General features: G+C 53.4%; 1 protein-coding gene across 1 annotated transcript; it reads right to left on the bottom strand.

Annotated features, from left to right (window-relative positions):
* Positions 1 to 776: 776 nt before the first annotated feature.
* On the bottom strand, positions 777 to 19,231 carry LOC102055831 (uncharacterized). The gene is given in 13 exon segments (XM_055706797.1): positions 777 to 2,917; positions 5,015 to 5,131; positions 5,308 to 5,424; positions 6,403 to 6,498; positions 7,493 to 7,606; positions 7,700 to 8,256; positions 13,803 to 14,068; positions 14,071 to 14,690; positions 16,821 to 16,931; positions 17,171 to 17,269; positions 17,470 to 17,571; positions 18,010 to 18,136; positions 18,648 to 19,231. Coding segments are annotated over 13 exon segments (3,738 nt in total). The 5' UTR covers positions 19,014 to 19,231; the 3' UTR covers positions 777 to 1,871.
* Positions 19,232 to 19,336: the final 105 nt, after the last annotated feature.

Raw genomic sequence — 19,336 nt, 5'->3', positions numbered from 1 at the left:
GGCTGTCAAACGCTTTCCGCCCCCTCGCCATTGGCCGCCTGCCCTACCCATGGCGCGCTGTGCCCCGGCCAGCCAATCACCACCAGCGCTTGCGGCGTGGCTTCCCCTACGAGGAGGGGCGGGCGGGTGCATATATTCCCATTGGCCAGCACAGAAAGAAACAAAACCCTGATTGGAGGAAACGAGAGTGACCTCACGGGAAGGGACGCAGGGATTACGACCCCGCTTCTTCTCGTTGTCATAGCAACGGCGGAGCGGCGGCGGCCCGGGCTGGGCCCGGCCGGGAGCGGGGCGGCGAGGCGCCGGTAAACGCCCGGGAGCATCCCGGGAAGCGGCTCAGCCACGTTCCCGCTGGGGGGAGGAGGGGGGCAGGCCCGGGGCCCCTCACGGAGGAGCGGCGGCGGGAAGCGGGCTGCGCAGTCCCGCAGCGCGGGGCTGGCTCTGCGCGTCCCTGGCCCGGGGAGGGGGTCGCGGCCGCAGCTCCCCCTCCTCGAGGGCAGGCTGAGCCCAGGGGCTCGCCCCGCTCCCGCCGGGGAGAATCCTGCCGTTCCCCTTCTCCACTGCCGGTTACTCCCACATCTGAAGCCAAGACCTGTCCTGAAAACGGGGCCCTGGGGGACAGCAGGCCCAGAGCTCCTCCTCCTGTGTCAGCCCCGCTCGTCTTTCCTCTTCCTCCTGTAGAACAACCCACAGCATTTCTCTAACAATTTTATTTTTAAAAAACATGACATTTCCAGCCAACAAGAATGCAGAACAAACTTTAGCAGAAACATGCACATTAAAAAAGGCCGTTTAACAATTTTGTCACAACTGTCTGACAGTGTAGGAGCCCTGAATCAAACCGGGCTCTTGCCTGACTGCCACTGCTGCCGCTTTGTTTCCCACAAGGCTCAATGCCACCGACAACCAAGGTGACCGATGGTACATCCAGACTCTTACTACTAAAGGAATTAATTGTGCCCTTGCAATGTCACAACACATCAGACTGCCAGCAGCACTCTCCTCTTCAAGAGATATTAAAGAGGAGCAAAAATAAAGTTTCTGAAGGAGAATGTTTAACAAGCATCTAAACGTTCTGTTTTCACAGGATTCGGAAAATTGAACAAACACAGAAGACCTGTAACAACGTGGCAAAGTAAGTACAACACAACTTTAAGGCTATGCAAAATTTAAACCATATTCCAGGCTCCCCAGTCATTTTACAACGCCAGGGTGAGGATCCAGCCTTCAGGAACTCTCTCTTAATGTTCAGCAGAAAGGAGCCCTAAGAGCTCTGTGATTTAACTGTGGGACCAAGCTGCCTCTCAGGCTCTACTCCCCTCTGTCTCATTGCCACTTCCTGAAGAGGCTTCTTTCAAACAGCCACAGGATCAACGCTTCCTTTCTCAAAGCATTTCACACAAGTAGGTGTCTCCTGGCACTGTTTGGTGGACAATTAGTAACTGACTCACTTGTTTTCAGCCCTGTCCCTGGACTGTGGCCTCTCAGTAGCTGAGGGGTAACATTTCAGCTAGTCTCCAGCCAGAAGCATTACAAATTGTTCTGTGTGTCACCGTCATTTCTCTCTGGCATGGATTCACGGCTCGCAGTAACTCCAAGCATCGCAGACTTCCTACACGGCTCCAACACATCCCAAACAGCTACAGGCACCAGTGAAAGCTGTGAAACAGCTCTGCACACCATTTCAATGTGATCTGTGGAAAATATCCCCCCCACCAACCTTCTCCCTTTGCCTGGGAGGGGGCTCAGGATGGCCGTTCAACAGCCTCCTCCTCCCGCCACAGTCCAGCACAGAGCTGGGGGATCCTGCCACAGCCCTGCAAGGCTGATGGCCAAGGGGGTCTGCGAAACCCCCGGCTGAACGGAATTTTCTATATGGAGTGCATCACAGACCCCCTGATCTCTGTGCAGGGCCAACCGGCCAATGTCAGGTGTGTTTCTTGCATGTGAGTTTCCTGATGTTTCATCAAACTCCTCCTGAGCACAAATCTTTTCCTGCAGAGGGGGCACTGGAAGAGCCCCTCTCCTGAGTGCCGGCGCTGGTGGTTTAGAAGGTAATCCTTTCTCCTGTAGCTTTTATCACACTCAGAGCACTTGTATGGCCTCTCTCCTGTGTGAGTCATCTGGTGCCTAACAAGCCACGAATGGCAAATGAAGCTTTTCCCACAGTCACTGCAGATGTAGGATTTGCCCCTGCCCTGGCTCTGCTGCTGGCCTGCGGGGCTGCCCCGGGGCATGAAGTGCTGCCTGCAGCGGGTGCAGGACTCCGACCTGTCTTGCCCGTGATCCCAGCAGGGGCTGGCTAATGCGTTTTCTGTGGGGAAGTTCTCCTCGCTTTCTGCAGATGGCTGCTCCTCTCCGCTGAGGCTGTTGTAGTCACGAAGCCTGGTGCCACCCGCAGGGTTTTGTCCGCACTCGGTACGGGCCACCAGCTGCGGCCCTGCAGGCAGCCCCTCGCAGGAGGCAGGAGCGGCCCCCTGCCCGATTCCTTTCTCACCCAGAGCACACGGCTGTGGGTGCAGTGGATGGAACACCCTTTCGTTGAGATTCTTCTCACATGCATGGCCCGGAAATATCTCCCCTTCTCGGGCTCCCTGGGGAGTCTGAAGATGATCCTGCTGGGTGGAGTTTCTCTCACATTTGTTGTACGTGCATGGTCTCTTTCCAACACTATTTTCCTGAGTGCTAAAGAAATCTAAGCGCTCATCAAACCCTTGGTCGTACTGAGTGTCACCCCCAAGGCCATTCCTGGTGGTGTTTGTTTCCATCATTTCTGAATTCCACTGACTGTCCCATGTCACTCCAGGACTAGGATCCTTGGAAAACTTCTCTCCAGGTCTTCTCGGTACCTCTGCATCACACACCATGCTCTCAAGGCAATCTTCTGGAGGGTCCCTCTTTGTGTTTTCATCGTGCACTGAAACAGATAGATTTCAGTCTTTCAGTTAAGGAAGCCTCTTAAAGAGTATCCCTCCAAGCCAACAGCCATGCTGAAGTAATAAGATGGGAGGTTTTAATACTGAGGGGAGAAAGTACCATTGTTCCATGGAAACGAAATCTCCAAGAAAACAGAAGATCTTTTTGCAACTTTTTAAAAAAATCTACATTAAAAAATCATTAATGCAATGTCTTATTTTCATCCTCTTGGTCAGATGTCTGAAGTGTGAGGTTAGTTCCCTGACAGAGCTGACACCGTCGCACCTCAGTGCTCTCAGCTGCTCTCCAGACAATCCAGTGAGCACCTAGAGAAGCAAAGGGTCCGAGCCGAGGCACTGAAGCCAGCCCAGTGGCTCAGTGGGGATGCCCCTTTCTTGTACCTTGTGTCTGCAGGCTGGACTTCTGCAGGGAGACACTCTCTGGCTGTGTCCTTGCTCAGACTGCTCGGAGCAGTGCTGCGTAGTGGCAGCGCTCACACCTTACAAGTGATCCCCAGACAGGGAGGCAGCTCTGGCTGGATGCAGAGGCACGCCCAGACTGAGAGCTGTCAGTCAGACTGCCTCTCCTCCAGACGCCTCTCCTGCTTTCCTTGGAAAAAGTTTACAATTCCTGATAATACAACCTAAAAAGGTATCTGGCACCTGAGCCACTTAGACACAGCTCTAGATGTGCCATTGAACAAAACTGTTCTGCTGACCAGCAAATCCCCTCTTTCTGTAATTACTCTTTCCTGTGACCAACCTCCAGTGTTCCATTTTCCAGATTATTTCCACCAATGCTCTTCAGCTTTCTAACACCGTGATTTTTCTGCACCCTAAGGCCTGTGATCCTTCCCACATCTGCAGGTTGCTACAAAAAGACTCCACCGAGCACCATGAAGGACCACAGGTCTCTCAGCAGTGTCAACCAGCCAAGTCCAAAGTTAACTGCGCTACATAAACATCCTGAGCAATTATTTCTCCAGCTGCGTACTGGGACATCAGCACACAAACATGTTACCACAGGCCAAACTCAAGCATGATTTGAGTGCTGTAAAAGGCACCAGCTGCTCTACGGTAATTGTCTAAGCACGTCCTCTCACCCCAGAAACTCCAGATTACATGTAAGCACAAACTGGAAGGCCTGGAACAGGCTTACTCGGCTGGAAAGCCCACCCTGGGAGTGCCCTCAGAGCAGCTGCAACAGGTCTTCCTCAGCAAGGAGTTGGTGGGAGCTGATCCAGCCTTACACCAGGGCAATATTCTGGATGGCCTTTTTCAGTGGGGCAAAAATCTTTGATGCTGGTAGCTCCCATGCAGTTACTGGCACACTGAGAGTTTACCCCTTGATTTACTCTATAGTAACTTCATCACGCGCCATGGATGTTTAAATAGCTTACATGACGTGAAGGAATTCCAGGCTACCAACTGATTTCTACACAGAATATTCCTCTGCACCCCCTCCTCAGTTATCCAAGTGACAGCTATACTGACTGGCCCCAGGTTATGGCCCAGGAAATTGTATTTAATTAATAACCCCATCCAAATTTGCACACCCATTGCCTGAGGCTAAGCCTTGATCCAAAGATGAATCTCTACTAACTCCACGTCAGGCATGATCCATACTTCAAGTGCGCTCTGCAGAAAAACTCCGAATGAATGCTAGCACCTACATCTCCGAACAACACTTCCTAAAATCATTTTGCATTAAAGCTGCCTTCTCTTTTGCTGCAGGACAGCTCTCCCACTTGGGAATGCAAAGTCAGTGCTCTATGTTCATCAGTAACAGGTTTAGACACCACCAAGCCAGCTGGAAGTACAAACTTGATCCATAAAGCCTGAGCACACCACCGTGCCTGCCTTAAACAGACACCCCAGACAGAGCCTCTGACAGTTTTAAGCCAGCTGAAAGAGGAACAAGTCTCTGCCGCTGACAGAACCTGAAATTTTTGTGAACAAATACTAACCAGCAGACTGAGGTTTGTTCCAGTTCTTTCATGGCTTATGTCATAAGGTCATGACATTTAGTATAGTATTAAAAAAAATGCCCTAAATTAGATTTAGTGTCCCAGAATTCTCAGCTGAAATCCATTACTGACCTGCACTTGGATCCGTAGAGATTTCTTCTTCTTTCTCCAAGTCTTGTCGTTCAGGGCAGCGTGGCTCCTCCTCTTGTTTAATCCATGATAAAACGTCAGTTGCATAAGTCTGAAATCCTGCTCATTGGGGAGAATTTACACAACTGAGAAACACTGGGGAAAGACGCAAAGCACGGAAGATTTGGGAATTCACAAAGGTAAGAAAAGCGCTGACAAAAGCAGGGAAGAAAGGACATCAAAAGCCACCTGAGGGGCAACTCCTGCAGTAGGAGTTTTTACCAGGGAATCCTCACCTGCATCAGGGCCTCCTGGGAGGTCCTCACCCTCTGCACCTGGCAGCTCCCTGGCACATGCTTCTTTGCCTTTCTTGGTCTGACTTGAAGCTTCAGGCTCACAAAACGCTTGCTTGGCTAAAGGAGAAAATTCAAGACGAGCGTGTCACAACTGCATAAGCTCAGGATTTCACAAGGGTGAAACTGGCTTTTGTTTTGGTTTTTGTTGACCCGCAAGTCAAGCTCCCACAATCCCAGTTTCTTAATGAAACCTGATGGAAAAGTCTAAAAATCCCAGTTTCCTACATAGGCAGGAAGCAGAGTAAAACAACAGCGGAGTCAACCAGTAGAGCTGCTAACCCTTTGTAAAGAGTAAGGACAGCCAAGCTCCAAAGCAGAATAGTTTCTTTGTAATACAAAGAGGTACCACCAAATGAGAAGGCAAGAAACAGGTCCCCGGGCTGCGTAGCCTCCCCATACAGCAACAGAATTTCCAAGGAGTTGGTGCACTCGCTCGTGTACACAGAAAAAACACAGAAGAGGCGAGGAGGGAAAAGGCAATCTGAAGCCTCTGGACAGGCAGGAGAGGCACTGCAGCCCTGCAAGAGAAGGCTGCAGGGGACGTGGAGCTAAGGAGCTGCCAGCGTCCCCGATTCCCCCTGAGCCAGAACAGCGCGGAGTCCTGCCTTCATGCAATCACAGCCCCACACGGGAGATGGCACCAGCCACAGACCTCATTCTACCACTGATTTTTGCCTCCTCCAAGTTAACCCATCGGCCCCAAAAAGTCACTAATGGCCCACTGCACTAGATATTTAATCGGCATAGAGCTATCAACTCAAGGGAAGGACTTTAACGGGGAACGAAACATTTCCTATTCTGCGCTGGATTGCTTGGATGAAAACCAGCCACATACTCTGCAAACTGCAAAACTGCTGTGAGAAGGGAAAGACGAAATACCAGCCCTTACTGGTCAGGACTGGTGGCAAGTCTATTCAAAACTTGTGAGCTCTTTGTGAAAGGTTTGGAATACATGAGAAGAGGTGGAGAAAAAAAAAGTGCACCTTGGAATTTAATCCCTGTTTTATTTTCCCTCCAAGGTATGCAGTTACTCACCCGGGCAGGGCTCTTCAGGAACTTCTTCAGCTCCCCTCTCCCGCTGATCTGCAACGCACAACTCCTCCTCTTGCTTAATATGGATTGGGCCATCTTCTGTTAATAGGAACCAATGTTATTTCAATTCCATACAAAAAATTAATTCCGATTCTCATCCCACCCCAGCCACAGCAGCTCTGTCCTGGCTCACATTACAGAGAAAACTTCAGTTCAGTTCTAGTTCTTGCTGACCAATGTCTGTTAAACAGATCCAAAATATTTGTCACAAAACCTTCATCTGTTGTTTGAGCCTCAGAAACACACAAATTTTTCATGCAAGTGTAACGTCCATTTTGTTGTGGCACCCATTAGCAAATGAAAACACATTCTATATGGCCCTGGGAGAGGACAGTGCCACCCGAGTTCTTGTTCTCCAGTTTTGTTTCTTTTTTGGCTCTGCCAGAATTATGCCGTTCCCTTTACGGTCACCATTGGTAAAATGCACACCACTTCTAACCCATCAGAAAAACACTCGTGAGAATTATCAATGAAAATTATTGGGGCGAGGGGGAAGTCTATGAAATAAATGAGGATAAACAAGTATTCGAGGCCAGGCTGGACAGGGCTTGGAGCCACCGGGGCTAGTGGAAGGCGTCCCTGCCTGTGGCAGGGGTGGGCCTGGGTGGGCCTTAAGGTCCCTTCAACCCAAACTGTTCAGAGATTCTGTGCTCTGCACATTATCATTCCACCTCCATCACACAAGCAATGAATTGGAGGCACACTTCACACGTGTAAAACCAACTACATTGTGCACGTTTCTGCACAGGGAATAGAAAGTCCTCTTGACAGCCTGCCTTCAGGCTAGAAAACCAAACGTCATCCCACTTCGACGGGTGAAGCAGGCACAGCCGAACGGCAAGGGGATGGCTGGTGTGACAAAGGTGACCCAGCATCTGGGAGAGGTAGAAGAAGCAGTTTGACGCCATGTGCTGGTAGCGCTGGTAGGGATGAGATGCCCAGCAGCCACGTCTGAAAGATCAGGCTCGACACAGCGAGTGCCCAGGGGAGCGCGGCCACCCCGGCGCTGCCCGGCCGCCCCGAGGCCACTCACCGGCGCAGGTCTCTGCAGGCTCGGCGCTGTCATCACCGCCCTCGCTGCCCGGAGCGTATGGCTGGCTCCCGTCCTCCGCCTGGGCCTGCGCGTCCCGGCCGGCGCCGTCCAGCTCTGCGGGGGGCGGGGGGTGAGCAGCAGCCGGGGGTCCCGCCGCCGGGGGTCCCGCCGCCCGCCGCCGGCCCTCGCCGCCCGCCGGGCCCTTACCGAGGGACAGCAGCATGTGGTAGTTGCTCCTCATGACGGCGCGGTGCAGGGCCCGCTGCCAGCCGCGCAGCGCCCGCCACTCACGCTCGCTGAACTGCAGCCACACGTCCTCCAGGCTCAGCGGCAGCCGCGGCGCGCCGCGCCGCGCCGCCTCCCGCCCGCCGCCGGCCGCCCCGCGCCTCACCGGCACCCGGCTGGCCCCGCCGCCGCCGCCGCTCTCCAGCCGCCGTTCCAGCGCCTGCAGCCGGCCGCGCAGGGCCAGCGCGGCCCGCAGCTGCCGCTCCGCCCGCGCCAGGCGGGCCTCCAGGCGGAGCAGCCGCGCCGCCACCGCCTCCGCTCGCCCGACACGGGGACCGGCCATGGCCTCTGCCGCCGGCCCGACGCCGGCGCGACACCGGCGCGACGCCGCCGTGCTCCGCGGCCGCCGCGCAGCGCCCCCTGCCGCCGCCCTGCGCCGCGCACTGCGGCGCCCCCCGGCGGGAGGGCCCGAGGCGCGGGCGGCACCGCACCGCCGAAGGGACGGGGCGGATCTGGGGTCTCCTCGGAGCCGTGGGGGACTAGGATCCCCTCGGAGCCATGAGGGACCAGGATCCCTTCGGAGCCGTGGGGTCCCTCGGAGCCATGAGGGACCAGGATCCCTTCGGAGCCGTGGGGTCCCTCGGAGCCATGAGGGACCAGGATCCCCTCACAGCCGTGAGGGACTGAGGATCCCCTCAGAGCTGTGAGGGTCTGGGGGCTCCCTCATAGGCATGAGGGATCAGGGATCCTCTCAGAATCGTGAGGCATAAGTTCTCTACAGAGCTGTGAGGGACCAGGATCCCCTCACAGCCGTGGAGGACCGGGATCCTCTTGGAGCCATGAGGGATCCAAGGACCCCTTGGAGCCATGAGGGACCAGGATCCCCTCACAGCTGTGGGGGACTGAGGATCCCCTCAAAGCTGTGAGGGACTGGGGGCTCCCTCATAGGCATGAAGGACTGGGGATCCTCTCAGAGCTGTGAGGAGTAAGTTCCCTACACTGCTGTGACCACACAGAATCCTCAGAGCTGGAAGGGATCAGGGTCCCCACAGAGCTGGGAGGGATTGGAATCCCCTCACAGCTGTGAAAGCTTCAAGATCCCCCAGAGCAATGAAGGAATAGGGCACCCTCAGAACCATGAAGCCTGGGGGTCCTCTCAGCTGTGAGGGCCCAGTGTCTCCTCAGAGCTATAGGGGCTCAGGACCCCTCCAGAGCCATGAAGGCTGTGGTGTCCCCTCGTGGCTGTGAGGGATCGCTTTACCACTGACTTGCGAGGGTGCAGGATCCCCTCAGAGCCATGGGGCTTTTCTGTCCTCTCAGAGCCATGAGGGTACAAGATTCCCTCAAGTTATGAGGACACAGCCTCCTCTCACAGTCCCGAGGAATCAGGATCCCCTCAGAGCCGTGGGGACTCGGGATCCCCTCTGAGCCCCAGGCCCACCCTGCTGGCATGCAGCGCAGGGTCTCTGTGGTGCATCTTGGTGTGGCTCTAGGTGCTACCATGGCCTTTGGTGGGGTGGTGGCAAAGCTGTGTGGCGCAGCTTGGCCCTGGGCTGCAGTTTGCAGGACGCTGCCTGTGCAGCTGCACGCGTGACTTGCTGAGGGGGAGCCCCTTGCGGTGGCAGCCCTCTGAATGGTCCCATCTGTGATGGCAGCAGCCCCCCAGCTCTCCTGGTCTGCACAAGCATCAGGAGGAGCTCATGCCTTGGGTATCTTGCACAAACGAAGGTGAAGCTGAGGTGGTTGGAAGTTTTTATTGAATCTTGTGCACTGGGTACAGCCACCACAGGAGAACTCTGCAAATTCAAGTCTTCCAGAAGCATCTGGGATCTCCACTGCAGGTGTCCCCACAGAGACACCTTCAGTTAGGTTGGGTGACACTCCCAGGCCTTCCCTCTGTGACTGACAGCCACCATGTGACCCATGCTCTGCTTGGAATCACCACCTCACCTTATCCTCCTGATCTGGTAAGTTCACTGAACTGCCTGGCAATCGGCTATGAAAAACGGGACCTCCCTTAGGGTAAGAGGTGATCAGAACTGCAAAGGTACAAGTTTGCTTGTACATCACCTCTGTGGCTGACATGCAACTCGGTGGCTGACATTCTTGCTACAGGTAGGTCTCAGGATGGTGCCTATGTCAGGTCCAGCCCAGGAAGGGACAGAAAGGCTTAAAAACCTAGAAACAGTGTTAGGTGACACCTGTTGGTCCCTTTGGCAGGGGACAGGCCTGTGGTGAGAACCTCTCCAGGGGACGACAAGGCTCCTCTGTACTTACATGTTTTCTTCTTGCCTTGCATTTAATAGTTATGTCAGGAGCTGGATGCAGGAGAGCCGGTGTACCTCTCTCAAATACAGAAGCAACAGCGTTCCACAGGACGTAAAGAATTCCTACTTCTATGGGGTAAGATACACAGAGAAGCTTTTATTAACAAAGATCTGAAGTCATAAAGCAATAAAAACATGGAGTTGCTTTAACAACAGCACTTGTAGAATGAACAAAAGCTTGAGTTGCTAGTTGCTCTTAACCAAAATAGTTTGCATTTGCCAGAACCTGAGAATCCAGTAAGATGTTGCTGCCCTGGGTGTACCTTGATCAGTTTGGGTGTTGTGTGTCATCATCGTCTGCGCCCCCCCTTTCTGTGCATGACTTTGTCTTCTTTTGTGAAGAGTATCTCAGCCTAGATATGTGGTTTTGCAGTGGAGGCTGCTGCCCTACTGCAGCCTAAGCTATAGCAGCCCAACTAACAGAAGATCAGGAACAAGTTGCACACTGAGGCATGCTACTCAAGGATGATAAAAGCTCAGCGTTTGTTCATGGAGGGTGCAGACTCCACAATGCATCTCAGTGTGGGTGTAGAACCTGTGCTCTCAAAAAACTACCTCCCTCCCCATCACCACAGCTTCTCTGACCTTCCCACACTTCTGCTCTTCCCTGTAAGCATTACTCTATCTGTGCACAGGGATGTTTTATCTTCTTTATCTTGGTCTTGGAAAAGCAGCACATTTCTGTATCACTTGATGCTTCTTCTTGGATTGTCAAATTTTCGCTATTTAAGCAGCCATGTATCTCAAAATAGCTCTGAGATTTGTTATAAATGTACATATTTGTCTCTGAAATACAAAGGAGCTGGGCTAGAATAGGGCAACTATGACTCACCGTGCAAAATACTGCTTCATCTGTATTATCAAAGGCAGCATCAAGAAGTTATGAAACATGGAGCACATCAAGTGCTTCTGATGCTCAGATGGTGGTTAACATATGAAATCTCCCAGTCAAAAACAGGAGAGTGCTGTAGAGATGGGACATCTGGAGTGCCCATGTTTTCACCACCCAAACACTGATTCTTTTACAGTTGCAGATACAGAGACACCTCTCAGATGTGAGCATGACATCAGCTGTCAGGTAGCTTCTTCATTTTAACTAATGTTTAATATATCTAATAACAACAAAGTGGTAGGAGGCCGGCACTGGAACATAAAAGCAATAGTGCAACAGGGAAGAGAGATGGCAACATAGCAGGACTCTGATGTTTCCCATTATTGCCTTTTTCTAAGAGACTGAAACAGCCCAGAAAAGGCACCTGTAACTGTAGAATAATCTAAGAGTGCTGCCAAAGTGATCCTAAGATTCAGGATGTTCTGGTCACAGGGGAATCTGTGACAAGCGCCCCTCCACTGCTTTATGTGGCAGCATCTTTATCCCAGAATACATCCCACTCTTCCTGGACTCAACCAGGCTAAACAGATGACAACTGCAACACTGCAGTTGCTGAAAACTTTTTGCCAGCAGCAGGACTGATGTGACCTGCCTGCGGGATGAGAATTGTGTAAGCAAGCTTATCTACATCCTGGTTTTGGATACTCTTACCATTCAGGCCCTGTTTGGATCTCAGATAGGCATACGGAAAAGAGTTCTCATGCTCAGGTTCCACTGCAATATTAAAAAAGGATTAAACAATGAAAACACACTCCATTCTTTTTCCTGATTCAAGGCAGGTTTCTGTCTCTCCATCAGTAAGGCATGATACTACAAACCACCCTTACCAATGGGTAAAATGATTTTTTTAAAAAAGAAACATTTAGAACTTTACAGCTTTAATTTGCTCAAGTTTAACATTATTGTTATGAAAAATCAAGTATCTGCTGCTGCAAATTTAATTGGCATTTTACAAAGAGATAGAAACAGTTCCCTGCCTTGAGGGCTCACAGTCTAAGTAATAAAGGTGTAAAACAGAAATAAGCAGTTTATCTGGAGTCAGTAGAAAGCCACTGGAGAACTCATTCTTTTACCTGCTTATTGGACAAGACCCAAACTGCTCATCTGGGTATCAAATGCCCCACACTGCTACCTGCGAAGAGACCCTCCTCCTTCAGCATGTCAAACAATGGAGAAAAACCAGTCCATGTTGCCTGCTTTATGGTAGCAAGTGGCCACTGAACACCAAGAAGTGATAAAACCCTGTCCTCACAGATTTCTTATCTGGGGGGGTGGGGGGGTGGGGATGTGTGTAGAAACACGGATAGGTGCACAGGGAAGGGCTCACCACACGCAGATCTACTCAGACACAGCAGAACCTGTGAAATCACAGACCTCAGCAGCACTAGGACAAGAAAAGGTGGCAGGCAGTTAGTCACCAGGCAAACAGCTGCAGTGGCTAAAGATGCTTTGGCACACGTGGCTCTGTGCTAGCTCCCACAGCGTGGGTCCAGAGGTTCACACAGGCTCACCCTGATCTGCTCTGGGCAAGAATCAAATTAACTTAAACAGCCCAGAGCTTGGCCAGAGCTGGGCCAAGGTGAACACAGGAGTGCTCGTGTCTTATGCTCCGCTGGCAGGGCAGGTGACAACAACCTGGAAAGAGACCTCGCTCCTGGGCCAAAGGAGTTTCCAGACTAAAACACCTGCCACAGCAGCCAGCTAGAGCCAGAAGAACATCTCTCTCTGAGGGGACAAGCCTGCCAAGGCGGGGGTGCAGGTGGCTGACACTCTGGGACCAGGAAGCAACAGAAGGGTTTCTAAAGCCATCCCTGAACCTGCACTACACATTTGGGCAATTTACTAAACACATGTCAGATGCTGGGAATTTCTTAATGGTTTGGGATACGATGAAAGCTCATCCTCAAGAACAAAAAACATCTGCACCTCAAGCTACCAGGAGGAGAGGGAGATGAAGACCATAATGAAATACAAAGGAAAGAAGCAGTGTTAACATATAGGCAGTCAGCAGGAAGTCATCCCAACATTCACTTCAGCATGTGAATACAGGTGTACCCCACCTCTGGCTTACGGGTGGCTTCCCTGTTCAGTTCCACTGGGAGCATTGCAGAGGTATGAGAAGCAGTTTGGGCAATGCCACCTTTGGGCACGCTCAGAGGCGACAGACAACAGAGCAAACTCCCCTTGGTCACTGCAGTGCAAGCCCACAGTCTCCAGTAGAGTGCGTCCCAGTGTCTCCAAGCAGTATGTGGCCCTATCATCATAATTTCCTGCAAATTAAATCCAATTTCAAGCTCTAGAGAAGGAACTGAATCTATCTTTTCCAGCTCACTTCCAGAATAGAAGCAGCAGTGAAAACCATATGGCCTGTGCTGAAGCATGGAGAGAGCTGGGAACTGCCTGCCTGCCTCTCTTTGGCAAAGGGGGGAACTGTGCAAGCCATCAGGGAGGCCTCACCCTGTGCACATGTTTAGTTGCCAGGAGCCTTTTGTGAACGTGCAACTCAAACTCACCCACGAAAAGGAGCAGAGCAGAACTTTGTCCAGGGAAGCCTGGGAAACTCCAGATGAATTGTTTCAAAAAAAACCCCAACCAACCAACCAAACCCTCAGCCTTGCTGGAACCAGTTCAGACAGACTAAAACTCAGAGAGGCCCAAAACACTTTATTCTGGAGAGCTTTTGGGGTGGACTATGAGGTACTGTGGCATACCACCACAACGAAGAAAAGGGTAGTGGTGCCAAGGTGGATCCTAATTCTACTTTGCTTGGATCTTTAGGATAAAATGTTAAAGAGCCTTTAATACTGAGCAATGGAGACTGTCTCCTCTCCTACCTCCTCAAGGGGCTGCCTGAGCCTGTGCAACCTAGCAGCTGGGTAGTGGTGCCTTCCTCACACTCTGCGTGACCACACAGTTCCTCTTGCGCAGGTGGTTCTTCTCATGCTGGAGGAGGTGCTGCTTCTGGTTGAGGTGCTTTGGGCACTCGTTGCATTGGTACGGCCTCTCCCCTGTGTGGACCCTCTGATGCTGGAGCAGCTCAGAGGGGTGGGTGAAGGTCTTCCCACAGTATGAGCACCAGAAGATCCTTCCGCTCCGGCCCAAGTGTACGCGCCGGTGGACGATGAGAGAGTTTTCTTTTGGGAGAAGTATTCCTGACACTTTTCACACTTGTAAGGCCTCCCCTGTGGGCAGTCCCTCTGACTTGGCTTGCAGCTGCCGTTGGCGTCAATGCTTTTCATGTGCCTGGGATTGCTGTACACCTCGTCCATGGCTGGGACACTGGTGTGGGCTTTTGCATTCTGGTTCTGCTTGAATCTCTCCTTGGCCACATGGGTCCTGTCTTCTGCACGGGTCCGCTGGCGCTGCTGACGGAGGAAGCCCTCCTCTCCAGCGTGTGCACTTCTGCACTGCATGCCATGGCTCTCCTGGTGAGTCGTCACCATCTTCCTCAGACAAAAGCCCTTCCCACACGCTGTACATGAGTGAGGTCTCTTCTTGGGACAGCTACGTCCATAGAAGGTGACAGCGTTGCTTTTGCCAGGACCCTCTTTCCCCAGAGTGGACGGTACCAGCCTGCTCTCGCTCTGGCTTCCCTGCCGCACAGGAGACCTGCACTGACTATCAAGAGGCAGCGCCTTGCTGGGACCTTGGAAAAGCAGGTCCTCCGACTTTATTGCAGGGGGCTCTGAGCTTTGGGGGTGTTCCTCAGAGTCCAGCTGCTCTGTTTGGAATGTTACCATGTTATCTGCTGGAACTGACAAGAACAACAAAAGGGACATTCACTGACATGAGACGCAAGATGTTTCCGAAATGCTTCCCACTCCTTCCCCCACCAGAAAGGCCCATCTCACACAGGGAGTGTGAAAGGCAGCTGTGCTCACAGAACAACAGCCAGCTGAAAGGCCAAAAGAGAGAATACAAGTGAAAAGCACAGGAATGCTTCCCTTTCAGTGGGCCAGAGTGCAAGCAGAAGTGAGGGAGGAGGCAGAGGGAAGTGCTGCCTTCCAAGACAACAGAGTCTGGCAGTTTCCAAAATCATCCCCAGCCGTCTTACTTCCCCTAAGTGCCAAGACCCCATGGACCAGGGATGGACCTTTGCTTCTCTCATCAACACGTCTGCCTCCCTCCCCACACCAACGACTCTGTATTTCTCACTCTTCAGAGAGCACCAGCTCATTCCCCGAGATCCACCTCCCCTCCACTCCCAGGACATGGTGACTCACCTGCGTAACCCTTTTCTTGAAAGGGGACATGCAAACACTGGCTGTTTTGACTAGATACATGCCTGCTGCTGCTCAGGATATGTATGTAACGAGGAAGCCTTCTCTGCAGTCCTCCCTAAAGCAGTACAAATACATTTTCTCCAAGGGTTCGCTGCTTTTCATCTCTGAGCTAGGTGCCTGGGGTTCTCTATTCGTGCTAAACCTATCTCAGATCTTCTCTTGACTCTCATTTCTGCCTGAACATTCAATTTTAGTTGACCTGGGTACATATATGACCCATAGGTGGAAAACCAACCAAAGGTCAAGGATGGAGACTGCCAACACAACCATTTTAAACGCTGTTGACAGTGTGAGGGCAAAATCTAAGCAGGGATCAGCCTCCTGTCTGGAAAGCATTGCTCCCCAGTTCACCAGCGCTTTGCAGTGACTGACAGCGGAGAGATGACAACGTGACACAAGGGGCCTGAGAAAAAGCAGCTAAGATTTAGTCACGGCAGGGCAAATGCCATCAAAAACTGAGCAAGCCCCGCTGACACCTCTGACGTGACACAAGAAGAACAAACAGAAACCAGGACTGAGGGAAAAGAGGTGACTGGTGAGCTGGGGACAGTCTGTTAATAATGGCATGTTTACTCAATTATTGGGAAAAACAGAGCCACCCCAGCTGACCGGTGACTTCCCTAGCCCTAGGTAGCTACTGAGGCACTGCTCTGGAGCGCAGCTCCCTCTTCTGAGGATGTAGCCACCAAGCAGAAGAAATTCCAGGAGAAAAGCAGATATACTCTAGAGGATATGAGACAAGACCCACACAAGGGAGCTGAGCATTCTAGGCCAGGTGCTGAGAAGCCCAGGGGCCGCAGGGAAGAGGCAAGCTCTGCACCAGCCAGGGTCCTGCTGGGGATGGGGGACAGCCTCTTGCTGCAGGATGGAAGCCAGAGGCAACATTCCATCTGGGAATCGGCCCAAACCTCTTCTAAGCCTGCTTTGCTGTGTCCTGTGACAGTAGGTTCTACAGCTTGCACACATAACGATAACAGCCTTTGCCCTGCTTGGTTTAAGCAAATCCCTGCTCTCTGGTTCTCAGAGGGCAAGGAAGAGCGAAGGCTCGTTCCTTCAGTTCCTGCTGTGCACTGCTCAGCCAGGCAGCACTGTGTTGCATCACCCTCTCTGCCATGCCTTCCTTAGGCTGAGGAGTCCTACTGCGTTCAGTCTCTCCCAACACAGCAGCTCACCACCTCGCTGCTCTGCTCTGGACCGCAGCCTTAACTACTGTATTCCTTTCAAGACTGAGTGAGCAAAGCTTCACTCAGTTCCCCAGGTAATCTGGCATAACACCACCATCGCTGGAGAAGACTTTGAGAATTTTCTTGACTTCTATTCCTAAGGATTCCTGTATTCCATTTGATTTACCTCACAAGTGCCTGCCTCCTCACATGCAGGGTCTCATCTACCTAGCACTTCTACATCTACCTACTAGTAAAACTGTCCGTACACTTTCTGCCTGCTTTCCTAACCTCAGCACAGCTCTTGCTCTTTCCGCACTGCCCAAGCTGCCTGTCCTCAGTCCCCATGTCTTGGTGTACTCTGCCCCACAGCAGGAACATTGGGGACTCCCTGCATCTCCAGCTGCACAGCATGCTGCACAACTGCTCGCAACTCACCCACACTGAGCTCTGTAAACTCTGCATTCTCCATGGCTCCCTGCTCCTCTGCACACTGCTCTTCCTCTTGCTTCACAGAGCCCACAAAGCTCAGCTCTGGAATGCTGTGGTCTGGTAAGGTAGAGAGGAAACTACTGGTTATCATAGCACTGCTCGGCTCTTGCCTCACTGTGCCCAGGTTTGCTCCCAGCCACCCTTTCACATACAAGCATCGCTCCAGCACCTCCTGTTCCTACTTCTGGGAGCGTTACTCTGCCACGCAGAGCAGTGGTTTTCCCCTTAACCTCCATTTCAGGAAAGCATCCTCCCTACCCTTGAGTCCAAACACACCCTTTCCAAACAACGCTCACCAGCTCCAGGTTCCTCCGGCATCGTTCCTCCCTTCAGGCTTTCCTGCGCTCCTTCTCTGCTGTCCTGCCTGCTCTCCTCAAGTTTAAACAGCAGAGGCTCTGCTAATGAGAAAAATCAAACCCATTATGGTTTTTTTCTAACACCCTTTTACTCCCCCTGAACCTGCTCCTCCGGACATCTGAGAAGTTCCCCCCACAGCAAATAAAAACTTATCACCTTGTGACATCCTCTGTCTGGTGATACCAACACCCAAACATTACGATTGAGAATAAAGCTGTAATTCGCCTCTTGCCTGCACCTGGTTCTGCTGGAATCTCTGGTGAAGCTGCCTCGTCCCCCTCGCAGGGCACTTCTCCTCTCTGAAGCTGGGACAGGAGGTCAGGTTTGGAGATTACATAATCTGTTTAGGGGCACAAATATTAAGGTTTCCATGCCACATCAAAATGGCTGCTGCATCCACGGGAAGGAACATGCTCAGCTGCGCTCCCAAAATTGCCTCCATGGGTGACAACACACCGCTCAGCAGTGCGGCGAGCCCTCCACGGCCCGCCAGCAGACAGCTCCCAACCTACCCCGTGGGGAAAGCCCCGCCAGCCCCAGGGAAGGGGCTGTGCTGGCACCAGGCAATGCGGGGGGCGTGGAGGTGACTGCGGCCAGCGCCCACGTCCCCGCGAGTGCCAGTGTGACTGGATGTGACACCTGCTGCGCTCTGCGCTGCCCCCAACAACAGGCACCAGCTTCTCTACCCCTCTACAGATCTGCTTCCCAGGTGTGGGAGAAAGACACCAAGGGAGCTCATCCAGAAGCACTGGTAACTGACTAGAACAGCGATACTTACCCAGAGAGATCAGGGATTCGTTCTTCCCTCTCAGCACGTTTTTGTACAGCTCCCTCTGCCATTCCTCCAGGTTCTCCCAGTCCTGTGCAGAGAAGCAAGTGGCAGTGCTTTCAAACACCACCGGGCCCTGCAATCGTAGCAGTGACACACTCGGCACCGGGTCTGGGACCTGGAGCCAGGGTACCCTCCTTTCTATTTATTACTGCCATCAGGCATCAAGAAGGGAAAAAAAATTTCCTGCCTTGGGGCACCCTCAGGACATGGAGTAGCGGCTCAGATATTCTGTTTACAGAAGTTTGCTAATTCTTGGGAGGACAAACTGAATTCCACAATATTCCCGCCTCCCTGTGCGCAGAGCCCGAACCCATCACACGGGACCTGCCGTTAATCCTTAAAACTCGACCACCTCTCCCTTTGCAGGGGGGTACTGCTGGATCTAAACATGTATGTGAGCAGGGAGGTGAGCGACCGCTGCCCCAACGCTTCGGCATGGTGGGCGATGAGGGCGATGAGAAGGTGGGCTGCTCCTGCGGTGCCCACCGAACTGTTCAGGAGATGTCGAGGGGCTGCGCCCCGAGGGACAAAGCGCCTGCGGCTGCCGATGGGTCCCTCAGAGCCGCTAACGAGCTGTTTGTTACCTTGGGGACCGCATCCCCGGGGGGCAGCTGCAGGATCCTAAAATTCTTGTTCTTCAGGAGGTTCTCCATGTTCTCCAGGCGCTGCTGGAGCTGCCTGTACTCCTGGATGAGGGTGCCCAGCACGGCCAGCTTACTTTCCAGCTGGCTCCCGAACTCCACCACCGTTTTCTCGCAGTCGAAGTACTTCTTCTCGGTGGTCACCGTCCGGCGCTCCAAGCTGAGCAGCCGCGCGGCGTGGGCGTCCACGCTCCGCTCCACTGCCTGCACGGCCGCCACCACCGTCCACAGCGAGATGCTGGAGCCGCCGGGCCGCGGGGCTCTGTTCGCGGCGGGCAAGCAGAGGCCGGCCGGATGCGGGGGCTCCATCGCCGCGGCTCTGCCCGCCGGCCGGACACCGGGCCCGGGGCCCGCGGGGCTGCAGCGCGGCTCCTGCCGCCGCCGGGCGCCTTCGGGGCTGCGGGTCAGCAGCGCCCCGGGACGGGCCCGCCCGCTCCTCCCGCCCGGCACCCGGCCCCAGTACCTGCGTGGGGCCGCGGGTACCCCCTGCCCAGGCTCCCGGGCCCGGCCCTTGTCCTCCCCGCTCCCTCCCGGCCCGCCCCCCGCCCGCTCCTGGCACGCTCCCGCCACCGCCCCGGCCGTGGCACGCCGCTGCCGCCGCTCCGCCTCTCCGCGGCGCTTTGCCTGCTGGG

This window comes from Falco cherrug, chromosome 4, assembly GCF_023634085.1.
Source record: "Falco cherrug isolate bFalChe1 chromosome 4, bFalChe1.pri, whole genome shotgun sequence".
NCBI lineage: Eukaryota > Metazoa > Chordata > Aves > Falconiformes > Falconidae > Falco > Falco cherrug.
This window is presented reverse-complemented; position numbering and strand designations above follow the sequence as displayed.